The sequence below is a fragment of the Tyto alba genome, unplaced genomic scaffold (assembly GCF_018691265.1).
Source record: "Tyto alba isolate M040663 unplaced genomic scaffold, T.alba_DEE_v4.0 Super-Scaffold_16, whole genome shotgun sequence".
Taxonomy (NCBI): domain Eukaryota; kingdom Metazoa; phylum Chordata; class Aves; order Strigiformes; family Tytonidae; genus Tyto; species Tyto alba.
In genome coordinates, this window is record NW_024881278.1 from 19,951,191 (window position 1) to 19,975,126 (window position 23,936).

A 23,936-nucleotide genomic window follows, 5' to 3' on the forward strand; every position below is an offset into this window, starting at 1 on the left:
TTTCTAACATCATAAATAAAATGATACCGTCATGAGTCTAAATATAAATCAATTGAAAATAAAATGTTTCTTGACTGTTAATTAGCCTTTGTGTGTAGCAAAAAAACACATAAGGTGAATGAGTAATGGTCCTTTGCCTAACGATAGAAAGGCCTAGTAATATTTGGACGAGCAAATAATTCTTATTTTTCCCTGTAAAATAATACAATTTGATCATGGTACAATACATCCTATTTGTTAAAAATGTACTTTAGCCTCATTTTCATGAGCAGCACCGATAGCAGTTTTAGGAATGCTTCTGAGGTCTACTAGAATTTGACTAGTGTTTTCTCTTCCATTGAAAAGTTTACTGGAAACTGAGGCTGTCAGTGACTTGCCATATCGGTGATGCAAAGTGCATGGCATCCTAAAGAATTTGTCAGGAGTTGGCTGCTACCTTCTTTACACTAAAGGAAAGAAAGCTGAGCCTGTTCCCTGTGATGGTGATCAGCTAGCCATGGTCTTCAGGAATTGGTTGTATTAAGAAGCTGCTTCTGCTTCTGTATGACCAACTTGCTCTTCTTTCTGGACAGTATATTAATTGTGGTTTATATCCTCCAGGACTCTTCAGTATTCCCCTAGTCACGGTTGCTTTTATAAACACTCCTCTCTTTCCCATTAGGCCAGTAGATTTGTCTGTATCAAATCAGCATCTTAAACCTCACAGTTTTTGCTAAACTGAAATTTATCCACCAGTTGTATTCATTAGGTTTGTTTAGGTTTTGGAGAGTTCTAATATCTAATCTGTGAAAAGTTTATTGTTCACTGCTGTTTTTTTAACTACTGTTTTTTCTTGAAGTTCTGTGATCTGGTGGGAAAGGACTGTTTTAACTTAGAGACTTTTATATTGCTCTTTAATTGCATTAATATGAGCAGGCAGAGCTTTTTCCTCCCCTTTCATGAATTAAGTTGGAAGTAACTGCAATCGTGAGATTGTAAAATCTAGGAGAAATACTTTCACAAAACTTGTCCTCAAGAAAATATTGTTACTTGTTGTCTTCCACTCAACCCCACTCTTCCCTGCCAAAAAAAAAAAAAAAAAAAAGCCACCAAAGAGTAGAAGGTTTATGGCAGTTTTGTTGACATTTCAGAAAGTTAAAATCACCTCTGCTGAGGGAAGCTTAAATTTTCGACTCCTGTGTCTTTTGAGTGATTTGTCAAAGTCAGTTTGGAGCACTCAAAACTGATAATTGATGTAAATTAATTCCTTTGAAAATTTAGGTAGCTTGCTCTTTCTGTGTGTGGAAGTGGGAAGATAAAAATTTTTGTTGAAGATATTGAAGGTACTTCTGCAGTAATTAAGGACAAATCTTACTGTCTTAAGTGAAAAAGTTGTACTAATACATCAAAAAAGATAAATTAACGAGGGTTGGGTTTTGTGGTGTTTTGTTTTTTTTTTTTTTTTTTTTTGTCCCCTTGGTCCTTCAGGCTTAATTATCACCTGGCTATGTCCTACATACAGCTAATTATGAAATTGGAAGCTGGTGTACAGTATCTTGTTGGCTAGGGCATCTCATTTTTATTGTTGGAGGCCTTCTTTAAGTTCACACAAATAAAATCACTTCCTACTCAACAGTTTCTCCTAGAGAAAGAAAACCTGCAAACATCACAGCCCAGTAATTTTATTTTTCTTTTCCCCTCTCAAACAGTAAGTGTTTACATCAGTGTGCTGATGTCAATTGACACCTAACATTCAAGCAGCACAGGTTTTGGAGAAATCTGTGGTTCTGCTGTGGTAACTGAACTAAAGCCTGGTCTCGTGGTCTGACTGTGTCTTCAGGTACCTCTGCTGTTCTAGTATGGGATGCGGGGAGAGGTGCATAGAAGATATATATAAGCAAAGATACTGTTTGGCTCGCAGAAATTACTGAGGATACGTGGACCTCCAAATCATAGTTTGACCCCTAGATTGTCTTTGCAGAATTCAGTTTAGCAAATTCAACTTGGGACCCAATAGCAGCTGGAGAATTCTGCAAACACATCCTCCTGTTATGTGGAGTTCTTGCTTAAAAGTCCAGATGTTGCCCTCGCAGATAAGTCATCAAATTGGGAGCTTCATCCTCAATTTCAAGGGCTTTTTTTCAGCCTTTCTGTAAAGTGGCATTAACTCAGCCACCAGCAGGTACTCTGGGAATATTGTTTTGTCCTGTTTTAGAGCCTTATTTCTATCTCTGAAAAGAGAGAGAAATCATAGAAATTAATAATTATCTGTCTTAATGTTACCTTTTTAAGCATTAATTTTATTTAATTAATGTTTTATCCTTATAGGGAAGAGCACACCGTGACCAGCAGCTTGTGTTACTCAAGGAGCATCTAGAAAAATATTACAGGAGCCGTAATCGGAAATGGATTGTTTTATTTCCAGAGGGTGGCTTTCTTAGGAAAAGGAGAGAAACAAGCCAGGCATTTGCCAAGAAAAACAATTTGCCATTTCTTAAACATGTCACCCTGCCGAGACTTGGGGCAACGCAAGTAATTCTGAAAACACTTGTAGCGCCGCAAGAGAATGGAACTCCAGCAAGTGGAGATGCTGTGATAAAAGGTGAAAACCACTTTACTCTTGTGTATAAAAAGCAAATTGAATGTCTAAGATTTGAGTTAAGCAAAACCTTTTGTGTTGGTCTCTTTAAATGTTAAATACATCCATAATGCACCATCATATTTATATAAATGTTTTCATGCTTGGTTTTAGTTTCACTCAGTTTATTTTTTATGTTGAGACACATAAAAAAAGAAAACACTGGTTTCAGTTTGATTTAGTCTACAGTGTAGCTGCATGGATGTTTGTCTTGGTACACATGCTGAGTAAAGTAGATACTGGGATGAGCACCCGGAATGGGCAAGAAGGTGGGCTGCTCCTTTCAGCACGATTGATGGTTTGCACTGGTTTATGGTAGTATGTAACCATAGTAAAAGTATTTCTGGAATATGCAAACCACGTTCAAATTTTTATTCTTGGCTTTAAAAGTTTCTTTGCCTCTAGTACCGTATACTTCATTCCTTTTCTTGAACTATTTTCTACTGAGTTCATGTTCTTCTATTCTCTACGTGTTTTAATGATGATTGTCTCCTTTGTTGCTGGAGTTAACTGTTACTGATGACTAGGTCTGAAGGATTGTTTTGTCTGTCTTATGTTAGAAGAGTTATGAGGGAATAAGAATATTCCTGCAGGATTATTGTTCTGGGCTGCCTGGGTTGTAGGGGAGAGTATAGCTGGGATATAAACAATGACTGTTGTTAGGGGACTTGGTGCTTTTAGTCTCTCAATTTTTAAAATTAACTTCTTTGCATGTTCAGAGAGCAGGGTTAGATCTTCTTAACCTAGTTGTGGATTTCTGTTATTTATTATATAAAACAATGGATTGAGCATTCATGGTGGTTTCTTATTGATGAGTGGTGCTGATATTTCCATAGCCAAATTATAATCATTTAGCAGTTTGAACCAAAGATCCATCCTAATGAGGCCATGTAGATGACTGGGTTTTTTCTTTGCCGAAGTTCAAGTTTCAGGGTTAGCAGGAAGCCTCATACAGAAATTGCTTCCAGATTTTTAGTTATGAAGTTAATCTTGTCAACATAGGAAATGAATAGAGATTATGTTCTTGCAGGAGCAGAGGGAAGATTTTAAATGAACTGAAAATCAAGCTGTAGAATGCATCAGAATATTTCCTTACAGGCTACATTCAGAAAAGAAAGGCTGAAGAAAGCCCTTGTTGTCTTAGAAGCTTTTAGGTTTAAAAGAGAAACAGAATACAGTATTCCTTGTTAAAAGTTATTTTTTTTATGGAGAAAAGTTTGGCCTGTTTTTATTCTATTTATTCCTGTCTCAAAGGGAAAAGGGTATGAAGAGTAAGAAGTTCCCCAAATGTGAATTACAGGCCTTCTAGTTCTGAAAGGGGACCAAAAGAACTCATCAAATACCAATTTTATATTTCATACTCTTCGATTGCTATCAGCTTAGCTGAACATCAATCCTGGGTTCTTTCTCTTTTTTTTTCTTTTGAGTGGCATGATTCATACTCTGGAGAAATAAGCATTTGATAGTAGTTTCCCTAACTGGCTACTAAAATAAAGGAACTGTCTCAGAAATACAGTGGAACCATATCTGTCCATTCTACTCAAAAGACAGAACAAAATATAAGTGGGCAAAAATAGGAAAAAAATGTGTGGGTTTAACTATCATTCTTTGAGAGTAATGGAGATGAAAACATAATAAACAGGATGAAAATGAGAAGTGAAAGTAAATTTTATATGCTAGGAAAGAGTAATATTTGATATATATGAAGCGTGGAGGTATTTTAAGTTCTCTCTTCTTTTAAGCTTACAAAAATGTTTGTAGTGTGGTAAAACTTCCCTTTCAGAGATGTGCAGAAGGTTAATTCTTGATCTATATCTTGTATAAAAGACTCTTCCTCTAATCTTCTGCCTTCCAAATGCTTTTATTATGCTCTTGCCACTTCAGAAAATTTTTGAAGAATGTTTGTTCAGTTAAATGAAATATAATTGTATGAGTCGATAAGGTTATAATATGAATTTACAAGACTGACAAGTTAGTGATCATCTTTACTTTTTATGTGTTTTATCCTTCCCTTTTTCTAACCACGTGAAAAAACCTGGCTTGGTGAAATCAAACTTGCTTATCCTCTTTGGGTTACCATCGTTGAGTTGTGGGCTAGAACTAGGTGTAATATATACAGTAAAGGTTTCGCCAGTGTCTTGCATAGAGATTGCTTATGAGGTTTTTGTACATTACTGTTGTACTCCTTTGCTTAGGAGGTGGCTTATTTGTCAGTAGCATCACACTTGAACGTCATGGTTCACTGAAAACATTTTTCCTCTGCACCACTTCTCTTGTGCTCTGTACTGTCTTATTTAACAATGTTCCTGGTATCATGGGTTATCAAATTATTCAGCTTACTATAATAAGCTTTCTTCTCTGTTATTTATCGTTCTCTCACTCTTTTTGTTACTGCCAAGCCTTACTGATAATGATGGGGGTTCACCTTCCTCCCTCACCTGATTTTGAATAAATTGGTGTATAGATTGAGAGTAACTCTTCCTCATCAAAAATTAAGTCCTCTTCCTGTTGACTTTCCTGGGTAGCTACATTATGATGAGTCATGATACACAGTTGCAGTGTTCTTGAGTGCTGTGATTAGTACTTAATTCATTTAAAGTTATCGTTGTAGCTTTTATAGCATTGTAGTTTTCATACCATTCTACTTGTTCAACTGGAATGGTGGATTATACTTGGTGAAAGAAGAGAAGATGACAAAAGCAACTATAATAAAAGGTGGTTCACAGCTTAATTCGGTACAAACCATACAGTGGTTTCATCATGTCACCCCTCACTCCTCAAGCCTACTAGCTTGCTTTTGTACACCAAAGGTCACTGGAGTTAGAGCCTTCAGATAGTAGGTAAGCACTGTACAACAGCTAAATGCTACATCATCTGTCCTCCTTCTGTAAGGTCTCTAATCTGATTTCTGTCATCCCTTTGGTAGGGGTGGGTTTATGTTGTGAAGTGTGAGGTTCAGTAGGCTCCCCAGTATTTCATTAGCCTTAATTAGTTTATTTTTTGGTTTGTTTTTGTACCAGTTATGAATTTCCCACAGTTTATTACCTGATTCTTCTTTTGTAAAGTGAGAGGAAGAACAAATGTTCCTGAGCTAGATGATCAATACTATTTGATTGTTCTTGTAATTAAACTGATCAGTTCTTTATCAGTTGCATTTCCAAGGCAAGCAGCTTCTATTTTCTTAATTTCTTCCTCATAACAGTTTTCCAAACCATCTTTCATATTTGAAGTCTCAAGTACTAGCCTTCAGTGAGGAGAAATTTAACTTATTGCAGGTAAATACTAAATTAAATGACTAAAACAGTTGTTGCTTTTGCTGCCTTTTGAAATGCTTGTTTGATTTTAACAAAATTGTGCAATTTTATTCCAAAATAAAGAGAATGATGGAACAACATATAGGAAAGATAGTGCTATCACTTGATGACTGGAGTGCTTTTGAAGCTAGAAAGTATAGACAATGTAGCTAAGTGGTGTCTGTCCCTGAAAACATGGTGTAAGCTAATTCTGATCTCTGATGAAAGCATCCCTCTGGGCAGATGTGCTGTGCCCCCCTAACAGAGCGTTGCTGCCAGTGCCTGCCTTCCAGGAGAAGGTTTTAGTGCAGAATAGAAATACAGGCAGCATAAAAATACTTGATGCATAGCCATCATCACCTTAACCCTGTAGGGACCAATGTGTGTGTGTGAAGGGAGTTATTTTATGGTTTTGGCTTGCTTGTTTGTTTAATTTTTTTAACAGAACACTTAGTCTCTGACATAGTTGCAAATACAGGGTTTCTTCAGTTAATAAGAACCGATCTTCTTGTGAGTTTTAGAACTAGCAAAATGTTCGAAGTGCTAAACATCTGGCAATTCAAAGGAGTTTGGAGCAATTGTTCACTGAAGATATGCATCCTAGAGCTTATTTTTTGATCAGCCTTACTCTAGTATGTTTGGGGTTTTTTAAATCCTGCTTTATTTTACTATGCAGCAGTTTTTTGTCTGATAAGAAGTTACTGTGAGCTTGGTTAGAGCCATATTGAAATCTTATCTTACTGTTTTCAAATGCAGGACAGTACATTCAGTTCTGCTGCTTTTTCTCAGAGAAATTCAGTCTTCCCTTCTGCAGAGCTGGACACTGGACTTCGTAATTGATTTTTTTTTTTTTTTCTTAAATCTTTCTGATTCACTGTTACGAGGAATGTGACTTGAATAACATGTGGAAAGGGTTTTTTTTATCCTGGAAAAGGGGCTGCTTGTTTTGTTCCAGGTGATTTGTTATGGAGAGATCTTGGGATAATGCATATGATGCTCAGCCTGAGAGCTAATCTTTGAGAAAAGAGTTAGTTTTGAGGTCAGTGGTCCAGCTAATCACACAAGGACAAGGAGAGGACAAGCTTCAAGTTACAAGAACACATTGCTATGCAGGGGGAGGCAACAGCCTCTTTTGGCTGTGTTTAGAGTGATGTAAGTGTTCAGGAAACCACACCTGAATACTAGTGAATGCTAGTAAATATTTTCTTTTTTCAAGGGGAAGCTGTGGTCCTCAGGTTCACGCCTGGCTGGTGCGTTTTCTGCTCCGGATACATCAGAGCTTGGCTGGAGGCGAGGTTTCCTGCTTAAAGCTGTCTTTACAACTTGCTCTTTTTCTCAGCGGTAAACACGGGTGGTCTGCTGGCAGGTTTGAAGAGTCCTGTGTGTGATCAAATCTGGCTTTTACCAATGGTTGAGAATAACCCCAGGGAGGATATAGCGGGACGAAGAGAAGCCCACTGAATTTGTGATTGTAGACAGTCAAGTGTCTTCTGTGAGAGGACCATAGAGGATGACAGAGCACTGAATGTCTTGAAGACACTGATGAATCCACAGCTAGAACAGAAACAAGAAAATAAAAAAATAGTTATGAAGATTTGCCTCTGCAAATTTTGAGTTTTTTCTTGCCTAGGCCAGAAAGCTAATATGTGATTGTTAAGTCTTGTCTTAACACTCATAAGGCAAGTATGTACCATTCATACTAAGGTACGTTACTACTACATGGTTTGGATGCAACTGTGTAGGACAGGTGCCTGCAGGCCTGTTTTGAACATTTATATACTATTTTTTAAAAATCAGAATGCTAACATTTTGAGGCAATTTGAGAAATCAAAATCCTCGACTTATGCTGAAAGTGGCAAGCAGACTGACACCATGGAAGAAAAACTAGTCCTCGGAGAGATCAGCTTAAATTTGGCCTCTGCAGCAGTTTCTTCTGCTGAAGTCTCTGGCAGTCAGGCTGCTCAGTTTTTCAGTAGGTACTAGAAATGAAGGATGAGGGTGTCTTTTAATGATGGGTAGAAAATTCAGAAGCGTTTGGCTGTCAGAAACATCTGTGACTGCGCTGGCCAAGCCAGACTTGGCAAGAGGAGTTCTTGAACAGGTATGCGCAGCTCCTTTTTTTCAGCTACAAATGCCAGACCTGAGATTCACACCATATTACAACTGATGCAGCAGTCTTTCTATTCTGAGTTCCTGTTAGTGAGCTCTATTTAAAAAATAAGCATTTATTCTTGTTCAAAGGTATGCTTAGGCCTGAAAGCAGCATCCTTGGATATACTAAGGTCCTACGCTTTCGTGTTGTGTGCAGTTGTCTGTTTCTTCTTCAGTTTCAGGATCTGTTAGAGCTTTGTGGCTTTAAAACAAATGTGCTCATGAGCACAATATAACCCCCTCAAAAAGGACAACAGGATTTGTTTCAAAATTAATTTTCTGAAATCCTTGGCGACTTAAGTTTTTTTGGCAGTGTTAGATCTTGGATGGTTATGTAAGACTTATTTTAAAACAGTGCATGCAGAAATAGGCCTGTGACCGTGTTTTGATAGCACATCTTGGTATATTGCACGTGGCAGTAGCTGCACTAGGACCTGCTTGCTCTAAAGGAGGGTCTATGGAGGCTGATACTACCTTCAGAATTTTTTTTTTTTTTCCCCCACCCCATCCCTAACCTGGGGTTTCTGGTGGGCTGTCAGAGGCAGGTTTTTCTCCCCACCTTGCCATGGAAGGGGCTGGAGGTGAGTTTGGGGCTGATCTGAGGAATCCATGCAGCAGCTCTGCTCAACAAAAGCAGAAGGTAGGAAATCAGCACTGTGGGAGTCTTCCCATAATAAAGTTTGAACCATTAGCCACTGAAAGAACAGTTTGAAATACTAGCTAAATATTTAATACATGATTTTAAAACATTTTACTGTAAATAATAAGGTTGTGTGCCCATATTCATCTGGCACTTTTTAATTGTAATTAATGATCTTCATTGCTTACGCTTAGACAATTTACTTGTCTTTATCCATTTTCACTTTACATCAGGGAAAATAATAAATTGAATAGCTTTGTTCTGAAATCCATTTCTAGATGAATACTTCTGTGGATTTACTATTAATTTCATATTGGCTTTTCTCTAATACATTGCTACTTTCTAAATGAAGTACTCTGTAGTTAGTGCTTTTCTTAAGAGAGACTTGACAAGCACTCTGTCATGATGCTGGCAAGGCTGGAGCCTCTAATGGGACCTTGTGTTCTCATTTCACGTGTCTGTCAGGGTTTTAAAATACTGTATTTCCAGAAGGTGACACTGGCTGTTTCAGCTTGACCTGTGTAGCTTGCCCTTGGTCAAATTTTGGAATAGCACATTGCATGCTATTAATAACTCATAACCTAAATATTAGGAAATACTGTCTAGCCTTATTCAGGTAGTGTATGTGCATTTGGAACGAAGCAGTACAACTCCATTGTTGAGTAGACACCATGAAAACACCAGCTGCTTGTTAAAATAATTCATAGGTATATGTGATAGCATTGATGTAATTGTCTTTCACGCTTAATTAAATTAGATGCAGGTAGAGTCAGTCCTTGCATGTATCTACTAGTTGGTGTTAGTAACTGGTTTTTAGGGTGCGCCTCGGACGGTGTGTTACAGATTTCTTCATGTGTGGTAGCTCTTCTGTGAAATTTGAGTGACGATTCTGGGCAAGACCAAATGTCTGTCCAGCACAACATCTTGTCCATGACTCCAAGTGGGTATCAGAGGAAGGGTGTGAACACAGCAAACATGCATCATACTTCTCCCACATACTCTCCTAGCTTCTGACTGTTTCCAGTGTGATAGGTTTCCCGAGCCAGTTGGAGGTTTCTGCCTGTTCAGTTAACCCTCCAATGGATTTCTTCCGTGTACTTGTCCAGTTTCCTTTTGAACTCAGCTCTTAGCATCCTTGACATCCTTTGGCCGGGGGCTCCCCACAGTTTGATTCCCTTATGCACAAAGAATCATTTCTCTCTGTTTGCTTTGAAAAGTTTTTCACTTAGCTTCATTTTGAATATGTCTACTCTTGTATCGAGAAGGATGGTGAACGGTCTATGCCCGTGCCTGTTCCTCATGCCAGCAGTGTTTTTGTCAACCTCGATCATATTTCTTTCATAGCTGTCTCAGCTGCAAGCTTGAAGAGTCTTGTGCTTTGTACTAAGACCTAACACCTCTTACATGCTTCTGCTAACAGGTGGCTGTTTTTAATAGTCAACTTTTTAAATGCTTTAAGATATTGCTGGGTATGATGTAAGCATATTACTATGCTAGTGTATTAAGCATTAAGTAAGAATATAACTATACTAGCCTGAACATAACATGAGATACTAGGCAGCTCCAGTTCCCACAGAATAGATACAAAATTGACAAGACTAAATTCAAAGAGCTGTCTTGGCAGTGTGCCCCTCCTTCCTGGTTTGCTTTCCAGATCTGAGGCTCTCCCTCTTTGCAAATGTGTGAATTGAAGACAGAGAGAGGTCATGGCTAGGTTGATATCTGAGCTTGACTGTTGCTGATAGTAACCTGTGTTCAGTTTTAAATTTGACTCTCCTGCATAATCTTCATAGCAAATATTTTCACCTCCTTTGATCCTTTTTTCAGTTTCTAAATACGCTGAGCAGCATATGAACATGTATTGGTATCAGTCTTTCTGGGACCTTGTGGATGCAATCTCCTCTCCATTGTAAAAACTGACCATCTTCTATTCGTTCAATTCTTTTCTTTAATACACAAAGTGGTATATTTCCTCTTTATCCAGTAACTCGGATTTTTAAGAACCTTTGAGAGATCTGCATGGCTGTTGCCTCATCAGTGAGCTGCAGCTGCAAGCTCTTACAAAAGGTCCAGTTGTAAATGTGCTTAAAGTGCAGGCCAAAAAAGATGGATTTTTATTTTTGAAGTTTTCCTTTTGGTGAATGGGGGAAGGCACATAACTTTTGGGCCAACATGTTACGTGACTATGCTCATTCCCAGTGAGTGAACTTGTTCTATTCTGTGTACTACAATATGTAAGAACAACAGAAATAACTGTGAAAATAAAATTGTGGCCTATCTGAAGTTTGTAAGAGTATTTCTGTGCTCTGTAATGAAATCTGGATTTGATTTTTGGCTGTCTTATTTTATTTGTGCCCCATACCTCATGAAGTAATATAAAAATGGAATAACTATCAAATAAGTGACGTGCACTTTCTGATTACTTTTAATATCACATTTCATTTTGTTCCTAGAGAGCAAATCAAAAGGCCTCCAGTGGGTGATAGATACAACCATTGCGTATCCCAAAGGTGAACCTATAGACATCCAAACTTGGATTCTTGGCTACCGACAACCAACGGTTACACATGTACATTACAGGTAGGAAATAAACCTACTTTTACATTGAACTAAAATGCTAAAAACCAAGTATTAGCAAATTAGTAACATCATGTTCCAGGATATGGGAAATAGGTATCAATGTCTTTTTATGTGCATCTCACACAGGTGGACAACTCCTATGATCTAAACACACCACACTTTTCTTTTGAAAAGTTCAGTGACCATTCCATATCTGAACACAGTAAGGTTTTTGACTAATGTCCGATGGTTGAATGTAGTTATGAGAAATATGTTTGATGGGTAGGTCACCTTTTCCACTTTAACATCAAGGTGCTGGTAAACCCAACTTTATTTTTTTCTTTCTTTTTTTTTTTTTTTAAATAATGACAACAGTAACTGTTATCAAATAACAGGTTTCCTGAGAGATTGTTACACGTTATATGTAATTTTCTGACAAACAAATGTAAGCTTTTTCACTCAAAACATCCTCTTAGTAGTTGTGCAGAGCAACACTCTGGAAGTAGTAGCAAATCTCATTGACACCTTGGATGGGATATTATTAAAACTTTCTCCTCAGCAGTTCTTTGTATCAAGACCTGGACTAATGGAGAGAGAAGTTGCATTTTGCTTTTGGTTTGCTGTTAATTGCAAGCCTGAAATCTCAAAAAATATTTTAACTCTTCCTATACCAAATAAGTTGATAACATTTTATCCTTAAATTCCATTATTTTGTCTTAATTCCCTTTTGCTGATCTGGGGAGCTTTTAGACTTTTACAGTAAGCTTTCAGATATCCTTGTGTGGATCCTGCTGGATGGCAGTTTAGCTGGGAATGACCTTCTCCAGCATCACTGCTGTGTCAGTGTTGTGTGATTCAGAGTACAGGCTGCTCACTGGAGCTCTGTTCCATAGCCATGTTTAAATCTGTCCCTGCTTTTTATAGAAATCTGCCTTCAGGTTTTTCCGAAGGTGAACAGATTTACACCCTAATTTATATAAGATATCATAATATCTCTTGTGCTTTATTCAGGTCACCTTAGTACTCTCTCAGATCTCTGGAGTAATTGCAAGTTGAATGTATTTAGAATTTCACTAAAGAGTATTACAAAAATACTTCCTTTAAAAAAGAGATGAAGTTATCTTAAGTTGAATTAACTTCTAGATTCTAAATGTGTATACTCAAAACCTATTTTTGAGCACAAACATAAAGATGACGTAACCTTCCTTGCATTCAACTTGAATGTTACTGTTCTTGTAGTATGAAAATTCTAAGAAAAAAAATTAGAAACTGGTTTTTGTTGGGTGTAGGTTTCTTGTGTTTTTCCAGAGGGTCTAAATCACTGGTTTAGGCAGGGGCAAGCCTCTCTGACTTTTTTTTTTTTTTTTTAATTTTTTAATAACCTCTAGTTGTTATGGCTGACCCTGTAAAAACATTTGAAGTATGTGCCAAATGGAAACTAATGCAGTGGCATGTCTCTGGAGGCTGAGCACTGCATGTAATTCCCCTGAAATGAGAATGGAGGGTCTTGGTTTTAACTGCAGCTCTGGCTAACTTTCCAGTCCCGATAGTTCTTAAATTGGCATGTCAAGGTTAGTTACGTGTCCTCTGGACTGTAGGAGCTTCAGTTGGATGCAGGATAGCAATTCTTAAAGACTCCTTTAAGCAAGTGCCCTGTCTCTGGCAGCGGGGGTGGCAGGGCAGGCGGTCCATGCACCGTCCCTCCACAGGTAAACACACGGTGGCCCGAATGTGCTCTGAGCAGGCGTCGCCTCTTGGATCGCTCTTCTGGGAGGTGCTGACAGACCTGGCCTTCATGAACTTCTCCAACACCATTCTTAACCTGCTTATTATACTTCTGCAATTTCCCATGACACAGCGTGTAACTGTGGTTGAAGGTGGCAGCCAGAACCACTTCCTTTTTGCTCATGTTGAGTTCCCCACCTGATGCCTTCAGTGGGTGCACCCTGTTTCCTGTGTCCTGCCAGTAGTGGGTGAATCATTCCTAACTGATGCTCTCTGTGGCCAGTGATTTCAGAGAGCCTTCTCATATCCTGCCTTAGCTGTCCCTGTCCCCCTCCCAGCCCAACCCAGTCTTCATCTTTCTGGTGTCTCCTTACACAAAAACCTTTACCTGATGATCTTGTTACTTTTGTCTGTGTCTTTTCTGGTTCTGATATAACTAGTTTGTAAGTTGACTGACATCCTGAATTCACTGCAATGATTTCAGGATTGCTTACCAGAGTCCTAAGAGCTAATCTTGGAGGCTGTGGCAGTGTATGCATAGCTGATGGTGCTTTTTCATTCCCCGGTGTTCATTGCTTTGCATTTACTGGTATTTAATATGATCTGTGAGTATTGTTGGGTCCTTCTGCAGCTCTTCTCTTTGACTACCCAAAATAATTTTATACCAAAAAAGTCATATCACTTTTGTATCCTTTTTTCCAGATTTAGCATAGCATCTAGCTATGAGATGCTAAGACCTTTTGATGTATCTGGAATTAGAGCTGTAGTTTGGAATGAATACATTGAATTTTCACCTTCAGTGGTTTTGACAATGAAATTTATTTTTAGGTATTTTTGTGTGGCTTTGAAAATATTTTTCTGTTTTACGTAAAGGATATATTTATCCGTGGCATGATTAGCAGAGAGCGACTGAACAGCATGTGTACATGAATTTACACATGTTGCATCATCCTTTTCTACTGTTTACACAGAAATTTCCCTTCAGGGCATTACAGCAACTGATTCTATTTTTTATTTTTTCCCAGATCATCTGACTTCACTCATTAGGGGTTACTTTTTTAGCAGAATCCTGTAAAGTGATGGGTACATTCAGGGTTTTGGCAACTTAAATCATGTAGTCGTGATTTGAACAGAATTGGTACCACCAAGAACCTGTGAAGACCGAGTATGTCCCTCGGAAACTGGGGGTGGTGGACAGGGAAGGGTGGGGAACAGCTGTCTCTCCCGGAGGGTTTCTGGTGTTAAAGAAAACCTTACAGCTCTGCTATCACTTTATTGAATCTTCTTCAGGATTGGGAAGCTGGATAATCAAAGTCCAGTAGGCTGACATCAGTTTCTTAGAACTTATTTTTGAAATGATAGGAACGGTCAGTGGAAAACTGTCTGTCAGGAGCTCTGCATGTGTACCTCCTAGGTAGTGTCCTCACTTGTCCGAAAATACGGTGATATCTCAAGCCTGTTTCTGTGTCAGGTCTTAATGAGGAGCAATTCTGGAAAAACACCAAACCCCTTAATGCCGGTTAAACAGTGCGTGCTACAAGCAGCTGTACTTTGTGACCAGCTAGCTGACCCTTGTCAGGCCAACCTCCTTCTGCTACTCCCTGGCACTTCTGTTTGAAAATGCAGAGCTACCTTTTAATGTGCTGAGAAGCGTCCTGGGAGGTCTCTGTGCAGCAGTGCACCCTGAGAGCTGGTCAGGCCGTGGCGTGGAGGATGATACACCAGACCTATGTAGCTGTACGGCTTGACCAGGAAACCTAAACTACTCCTGTAAGTTCATTTTCCACGTGGAGACCAAAACATTGCTATAAGAGTTATTACAGTATCTGGGGTTGTCAGCTGGGAACGCCAACGCTTGTTCTGCAGGTCACAAATTTGAAGTGGTGCCTCCGTAATTCTTAATTTTGATAATGATTGGGCATTAACTACTCTTTGTCCTTAACAGTGTAGGCAAGGATTAAATCAGTGACTGAGGTTTGAAAAGGGCTGTGCTGTGTTGAGCCCCAAGATGTCCCTTGCAAAGTTGGTCCATTTCTTTAACTCTCTGAAACAAACTCAGTTAGCAAAGGAAAAGCCAAGGTAAAGTGGACTTTATCTTGAAAAAGATGGAAATGTCAGAAATGTCTTCCAAAGATGGAAAATGTCAGAGGTGTTTCTGCTTTTTATGTGTTTGACATAGATGTTCTCTGAAATTTTTATTAAATATATATCGAGTATGTCTAGATTGTTGCTATTTCTCCCTTTTCCTTCATTTACTGCAATAAAATTTTGCTTGTTGTTTGTAATTTGGAATGTCTTGGGAGATTACATTTGAAATAAATTTTAAGAGTAATTTTTAAATAACTGGTGAAAGTTCTGCATGAGTCTGTGTGCTCTAGCACACTAGTTTCTCATCCATTATTTCTTTTAACTGTTACAGGAAAAAAAAAATTTAAAAAAAAGACCTTTTGGAAAAAGTAAAGAATAGGTTTGACCAGGTGCCATCTCTACTGTATGAAAGGAGAATTGGGATTTAAACATGCTTTTCTCCTTTTAGAGTAGTCTAGAGTGAGGAATTGAAGTATGGCAGCAGCGGGGAAAAAAGCAACATTTTCTGTGCTACTGGAACTGGAGCAGAGGAGACTGCAGAGCATCTTTTGTTCTGGTCGCTCAGTCAGTCCTTTCTGCTGTTCCCCTTGGTCACAACCTGTCTCTTTCTGCCTTTACAGTCTTTCATATCTTGTGTTTTTTCCTTTTCTCATAGCCTGTCCTTTTACTGCAGGAGTATTTCTTCTTCATCCTGCTTAGGGAGCAACAGTGGAGTGTAGAAGACACAGCAAGCAGCCTTATGTTTTCATTTTTAGATGCTTTCTTAGCTGATGGAAATGGCAGAGAAGGATCAGTTTAATCCAGTAATCTTTTTTTTGTTTGAAAGCTCAATTTTGATAATGAGTCAAACTTTGATTTCAAACTTAAATTTTTGGTAAAAATGACAGGTTTTTCAGAAGTTCATAATTAGGCGAGGCTGTGGCCTGATTTTCCCCAGGATGTCAAAAGAAACTTCCCTAGAAAAAAAGGACAATTAACCAAGTTTCAGATTCTTCAAAACACAAAGGTGTGAGAACTTACCCTTCTAACTATCGAATATTTTTTTGATCCTGACAGACTTGCCTCAAAACTCATTGGAAAGTGCTGAAGAAACTGAGTTTGCTCTCTGAAACATAATACTCAAGGCAAATACCTAATTAACGTCTGCCAGGTCAAAACAGTGCTAGGATTTCTTGGGGAAATCTCAACCCATCTGTTAAAGCAGTAAGCACCAAAAAAAATGGGCTGGAAGGTGCAAGGCATCTCAAACTAGAGGCATGACTATGAGACCCGCCTTTTAATGAGTTTGTTGGAAAGGTTTGTTTCCTCTTCTCAGAATGGTTTAGCTTTATGCTTGAGTAATTCTGGTGTGCGTTGACCATAGATCCAGTTTCACTGGAGTTACACTCGGCAGAAATAAGCTGGGTGTCTGTGTAGCAAGACCGCATACTGGCTTCTATTCTCAGCTCCCACTGTTTTCCCCACCGTGAGTTGAGTTTGGGGATGATTTCTTTTCTTCTTACACCAGTCACTTCTTTAGCCTAACTGACTTGGTGTTTCTGAGCTGGTCTCCAAGTTTCTGTAACAGCAGTATTTCCCACGTGCTGCGGTTCTGTTGTCAAAACCCAAGAGTTGAAAGTTGAAAAAACCCTTGGTATGAAGTTTGTCTGATGTTTAGCTTTCCCTCGGTCGCGAATGGCGTGGGGCGGGGGTTCTCCTGCGTTAGCTTCCCGCTGGGTCGTGCCCTTGTGTGGCCATATCCCACGTTTGCCCTGTGTGATAGTGACTGTGGCGTGGGGGCCCTGAGGTCAGCGCCAGCCGTAGCCGCTGCTGGCGCAGAGCATAGCTGCATGGAGGTACCACGCTATTCCAGCTCACTCAGCTGTCTTTGTGCCACAATGCAGCCGAGTTCTATGTCACCTTTCTTTCTTGTACCAGGTTTTTATGGTGCTGCTGTTGGAACACGCGTTCAGCTACTGAGGGAGTTCTTTTTTTGTGTCTATGTTGATACAGATTTATTGAAGTAAGCCAGACTCCTAGCTATAAATAAGATGGAATACATTGTGGTCGCTGAATGAGTTTTGCAGAAATATCTGTGGAGGGCATCCAGTTTGGCAATATAATTTAATACGCTTCTTTTATGCAGGTAACTTATTTTTGGTCATGCTTGAGATCTCCCAACAACCTCTATCTTGCTGTTTATCGAAAGAGTCAATAATAGCATTCCTGATGCCGGGTACCCAAAGGTGGGGTAGAGCCAAAATGGTGCTCGTGCTGTGACCGCATTGACAACTGTTTACATACCTCGTTTAAAAGAAGAAACTATTTATTGCATCTTTTATCATTAGACCTGGCAGACCTCGCAGCCGATGGGTGGGGATGACCCTGCTCCAGTCAGAGCAATGGCTTTCCGCCGTTGTTTTGGATCATCTGTGTAGAGAGTTTTGTAACAATAGACTTTCTCAGTAACCTTTCCTGAACCCAGTCTCCTTAAACAGGGTGTTCTTTTAAAACACAGATGCCAGCTGAGCCATCTGATGGGCAGAGAATGGTAATACTGGCAGTATGTTTAGTGTAAATACAGGGGGCGTTCGCTTCACCTTTTCTAGTATGGGGAGGGTTTGTTTCCAGAGCTTAAGGATTTTTTTTTTAAACATTTCATCTCTAATTTAGCTCAGTCGTTAGTAAGAATGTTCTGCTTGTAAAAATAACACTGGATAATCTAAAAATACGTTTGAAAACTGGCAGTTACTATTGCTAAATTGTGACAGGCAGTGTAGCATTATTGGAAAACCAGTTGTTTTCCATTCTGCATAAATACTCATTCAGACTGGGTGTAATGGTGATTGCTGCTTAAACTTTTTAAGAAGTGGAGTTTATATCCAGAGTGTCAAGTGTTCAGGTACTGAATCAGTTCATACAAGAGCCTGAATGGATTCGAGCAGGAAAGTGGTGCGCTGTGTTCCATTAGTGTCTCACAATATTGGTATCACTTACACTACTCTGCTACTCCATTAAAGTGCCAGCTCATAAATTGTTTCTAATGAGTATCTTGTAAGATCTTGTGATAATGTTTTCAGACTAAATGCTACGTTCTTGGAAAAATACGAGGCTCAACTAGGTTACTGAGCTGTCTAGTTGTTACCTGTTAGGTAACTGAGAAGTGAAGGAGGAGATGAAGAATATCTTCAGTTTACAATGGAAACTGCGTATAAAGTCAGGTAATCCCAGACTTCTGTCCTGAGCCCACACACACATTCTGTTAGTTCTGAACCATCTTCAAACTTGTGTAGGCGATCATCTGTCCTTCAAAAATATACTGTGAAACACAGTATTCAGTTGCTGAGTCTTTTTATCTCTTCACAGCAGATAGGCAGAAGAGAGTAAAAATAGCGCTTGGCGGCTCAGTTGTTTTTGAGGACAGAGAGTAAGTCTGTTTTAGTGTTATACCCTCAACAAAAAAGGTCCTTTCTGTGGGTGTGTTTTTTTACTTGCCTGTATGTGGATTAATTTTAATCTGCTGTACAACATCTGGGCTTTAAGATGAAATAGCTCCTTATTACCTGTCTTTGTCATTGTTCTTAATATGCACGCTGAGGACTTGAGCTATTTACTGGGCCACCAACTCTTCCATAATATTTGTCTTTGGCCAGAGACTTTTCTTCAAAGTGCATTTTACCTGAGAGAACAGTTGCTAATTTCTGGTTACTGAGACTGGCTTTACTACAGAGAACTCTGCGGTGTAAGAAAGATGTAGGTAGAAGGGCTACAGAAGTATCTGAGTTCGTGTTGATGCCACAGTTGGTAAATAAAATTGTTCATTGTTGTCTGTCCGTCAGTCTGTCTATCTTCATGTACCTCTTGGGCCTAATTGCGGGCAGATGTATTTGGCAACCAGGGATCTGCTGTGAGTTCAAGTTGTCCACACTGATGTTTATGTGAGTGTAAGCTGGGAGCTGGACTCCATGATCCTTGTGGGTCCCTTCCAAGTTGAGATATTCTGTTTCTATGATACTGGAGTTATCTCTGTATACCATTATTTTTAATTCACTCGTTAGAGCAATGCTTTGCTGCTTTTCCTCCTCCACTTACAGCTTATTTTTCTGTGCATCAAACTGAAAAGAGGAGATATAAATGACTTGGCAGCAAAGCAAACAAAGATGTTGAAAACAGTTACAGCAACAAAAGCATTCTTCAGAAGTGTCTTATTTCTGTAGTCTGGCATTCCCGTATCTGGTCAGACGCTGCCTACATGATTGTGGTGTTACTTTAAATTCTTTTCAGTATGATCAAGACTGTGTGGAAAATTAAATGAAATGAAAAATCCACTAATGAAAATAGAAACATGGCGTAGATGAGAGGGTAAATGGGAGCTCACCCATTTAGAGAAACCTACAGTACATGTCTTGCATTTCAGAGTATGAATTTTTTAGGGTAGCCTGATACACAAATCTCTTCTGCGTTGGCCTCCCAGTGAAACATAGTGGACGTGTAAGTTCTTGTGTATATCAAAAAGCACTTCAGGTCTATTGAGGAGATTTCACAATTACTGTAAGACTCAAAATTCTATTTTGAAAACAATTCAGCAAGGTATGGTAGGTTATTTGGGGGTTTCTGTGTGTATGTATCTCAGTGAACTCTGCCCTGGATATCTCATTTTCTAAGTAGACATAGTATTCAGTGTCGAAGTACCAAACCATTGGGGTTTTTAAAATAGAACAGCAATATTTGAGTGCACTTACTTACATGGTCAGTTTCAGTGTAAAACCTGCCTTAGAAATTTCAGACAAAGATGCTGGCATCCTTTGAAAAGCACAGAGGACTCGTTTTCTGGGATACAGAAGAGCTGTTGGTACATAGTGGTATCATTACATGGCTTCTGCCTGTTGACAAACTGTTTCCTCAAAACCGTGGATGAACCTTCTCAGTCTTCTATTTCATTCTGCTTCAGTGTATGAACTTCATTGCTTTGTGGTTTGTATTTTTTTAAGGATAGTAACACAGTGTGATGATATTCTATTTAAAAAGACCTCAGCAACTTAGTAGCTTTTATCAAATGCCATAGTACAGCATTCGATAGAAGCTCATAATGCCGTTATCTGCTGTGTGCATCTGGCTGGTAACCTGGAATATTCCAGCTTTGTATCCTTAATACCTGTGTGACCTGTGAATCGGAGAGAGAACAAACCGTGCAGGTAGAGAACAAGAGCTTGGTGCAGATCTGTGTTTTGGGGTGGACTGGGGCAGAAGGAAAGGGTTCTGTTCATCTCGTACAGAATGCATTTCCTAGGTTTAATTTACGTTTGTTTCTTTGGTAGGATTTTTCCAGTTAAAGATTTACCTGCAGAGCCTGAAGCTCTTACAGACTGGCTGTATCAACGATTCATTGAAAAGGAAGATCTCTTGACACATTTCTATGAAACAGGTAGGATGATACCTAGCAGAGAGAACTGTGCTTTGTTAGTATCTTTCCTCACAAGGATCTCGAAAAGGTTGAAGAACTCTTATGCATTCTTCACGTGAATACAGTAGATCTAATTGTTATGTGGCAAAAAGTATGATAAAAAATGACTTGGGAAAGGTAAATCACGTGGGTAACATTAGAATAGGGTAGTGTTTGGAAGCTGGCACATTCCAAATGTGTTGAAGGAAATCCTCTTTTCTTCTGCAGTAACATATATTTCAGCTGTGAAACTTGCTGCCATGGGGTTTCATATAGTGGAATAATTTGGCGAGATGCAAAGAGGTAGCGAACATTTACATGCATAGTAAAAGTATTCAGAGCTTAAGTTTGGAGGGGATAGAAAACCTTGGGGGTTTAAAATGAGCAAGTTCTTGACTAAAAGGGATTAAATAGGCCACTTACGGGAGTCTTATGCAAGGCAGGTTATTTTATCTGCTTAGCGCGGCTATTTAGCATGTTCCTCTGGCACTTGTACTGTTAGAGAAAACTGAGCTAAGTAGTCAGCAGGTCTAATCCAAAACCATAGCCCTCCTCTGTTGCCTGCTAGGCTGAGCAGAAGGATGCTCTGAGTGGATGGATCTGTAGGAGTTTCATAGCGTAAAGTCTCTGGAGTCTTGACCGGGAGCCCTGTGCTGTCAGTGCTGGCCCCCTGCTGCAGGGCGCTGAGGATCGCTGTTACCAGAATACGCTTTCGGTGTTAATGGATCAGAGGACTCTGAATAAACTTAGGGCATTAATACAATTACTGAAGGGAGACTGGAAAACGTGATTTAAAATATCAAGTAGGTACTTTGAAACTATAGCTGGAGAAGTGTTTCCTCAGGGCTCTTTTTCCATCCACTTGGTACTGAAGTATGTCATTCCCCCTCCAGCAGGTGTGTGTGTGTGTGTCTGTGCGTGTGCTCAGAATGCAAAACAGAAGAATTCATCAGAATAAAAAAGAAAATCCAGAGAGGAAAAAATAGAGTTTTATTTTGACGTACAGGAGAGGAAGTTTATCAAACGCAGACTGAGTAGGAAGACTCCAGATGAAATAATGCAACTTGTCTCTGAAGAAAAATCATCTCTTCATTAGCAAGTATCACAGTTGTTGAAGGCGGAAAAACATTCAGTCTCTTGAATCAACTGAGTTTAACATTCCAGAATGACTGTGCTGAACAAAGACAGTACTTCTGTTAGATGATTTACTGCAAACACTGCTTTAATTCAATTTTAAGTGCTTAATTTTTCAGTTGTAGTGCTTAAAAAGACTAGTAGAATCTTGTAACAAGAGTTACAGAGTAACAAGTTACATCCTGTAAACGTATTTTGCTGTATGAAATACTGCTGTCACTCAGCCATTATTGGTGGCAAATGTTGGGATGTGCTATCTAAATTGCATCCAAACACATGTATCGGTCTTTATTAGGCAAATAGCTTCATGAATCTGTTTAAAACTGCACGTGTAGTGAATAGAAGGTAAGGAATTACTGTTGTTGAGACATTATTTCACAAATATCATTAAAATAAGTCGTACTCAAAAATCTAACTAGACCAGAATTTCAGAGAGTATAATGAATATAATGAGATTTATTCTTTGAAATGAACTTCCAAAATAGGATAATTGGTTATAATTTGCCAGTGTAATCAGTATGAATTAATAAGATGTTTTAAATGTAAATGCTATGACATAGGACCTTATTAGGCATAAATTAGCATAATTTAAAGTTACTACTATTTATGCCAGTTGAGAACTACTGCAAAAGTGCTGCTAAAGTTTTTGGAAACCCCCTGGAAAAGTCCTGAGGCCTAATGTGAGAGGAATCCCTGGAGCTGCTCAAAAGCTGGCTTTGTATTGATGTGTTACATTGTCTCAAGTTGGTGTGTTTTTCACTAAGGCTGCTTGAGCATTTGGGGGTTTTTTTGGTTTTGTTTGTTTTTAAATACACACTGCTTAGGAACTTACCTCAGTTCATAAAGCTTACTTCCTAAGGCTGGAGTAACATTTCATGCTATGTGAAACTTTAAAAGTTTGCATTGACGATATCGGTAGGAATGCATTCTTTTGGCATATTTTTGAGGAGGAAGAAACAAAGCATGAAACACCTCTTTCCTTTCTGCTATATTCGCAAGTGTTAAAACTTTAACTGATCTGGGTAAAAAAAAAAGTTAGGCATCTTAAAATTAAACAAAAAAAAGTATCTGCCTAAAATTTGAATATGATACTGTCCCATCCTTTCTTAAAGGTACATTTTACACATTTCATTTATAAAATTAAAACCACTTACAGTTAACATCTGTAGGTATAAGCGACCCACAGACTCCTATTTTAGCAGCTAGTGGAAAGCTTGTATTGGCAAGTTCAGGATTTCTCTGAAGTCTTCAGCAGGATAACCTTGAACACTGCAGTAACACAAAGGAGATGACATTTATCAGGACAAAAGCCCTTGGAGATAAATTTTTAAAAAACTGTAAACTAGGAGCTTATCAGTTGGAAAGGATTAATTGTATACTGAAGTCGTCATGCTCCTCACTCACTTTTATCATGAGCCAGCTGGTGTGATGTAAGTAAAATGTCAGCCATGTCATCCTACAGGGCAACAGGAGAGGGTTTTCACCAGTGCTACGGAAACACTCTTCCTTGTACCAAATCTGAAACTTCATCTGGAACTTCTGCCTACGGGTCCATCATCCGCGTTCAAGAAACGTGACTTCAGTGGGGAAGAGGGACAGACAGTAGGTGCTAAGATGATTAAGGGGAAGGAGGAGTCATTTCTGTGAAGGACAATTAAAAGTGCTTGGCTTGGCTCAGCTAGGAAGGTGAAGGATCGTTTTCTTTCTGAGGTACAGGTTGGCTTGGGAGAGCGGGAAGAGACAGTTGCTGTCTGTACCAAGGAAGAAGGAAGGTTACTTAAACCAAAGGTCAGTGTTAGTACAGAAAAAGAAGTGGGCCATGGAAGAACAAGTGTAGCATGGACTGGACAAATAGAAGCTTAGCAGTGAGAATTACTGGGGAATAAATGGTGTGGCAAACCTGCCCATGTGTGAAAATACGTATGGGTGAGAGGAGGATTTTTTTTTGTTTGTTTGTTATTTAAGAGCATTCATACAGGAAGAAGCTTTGTCTTCATTGCTTGATTGCAATTCCTCCGGTGATTGCAAATGTGAAGCTGCTGATGGAATCTAATTGCCCAAATTGTGTGGTTTCTAAGATTAAAAATTGACACTGCTACATCTTTCCTCTTTGAATCATTCATCTCCTGTTGTTCTGAGTAGTTGAGGCTCTGTAATGCTGCAGCAAGTACATCGTCTTCTCTGGTACATTTAGAGTTTTTTATGTCCACTGTTCAGGATTAACAACAACAAAAGTGGTTCCCATCATCTAGGCTTTGTGCATCCCAGTAAAACGTAACACAAATTATTTAATGTGCTGGTGTAAAT

General features: G+C 39.0%; 1 protein-coding gene across 3 annotated transcripts in view; it reads left to right on the forward strand.

The window, feature by feature from the left end:
* Positions 1-23,936, forward strand: part of LPGAT1 (lysophosphatidylglycerol acyltransferase 1) — a 65,989-nt gene that overhangs the window by 35,216 nt on the left and 6,837 nt on the right. For all 3 annotated transcript variants that reach the window (XM_042789293.1, XM_042789294.1, XM_032989260.2), the window contains 3 exons: positions 2,308-2,581; positions 11,155-11,281; positions 20,371-20,477. In XM_042789293.1, coding sequence (XP_042645227.1) covers positions 2,308-2,581; positions 11,155-11,281; positions 20,371-20,477 — 508 coding nt within the window. The remainder of the gene's footprint in view (positions 1-2,307; positions 2,582-11,154; positions 11,282-20,370; positions 20,478-23,936) is intronic.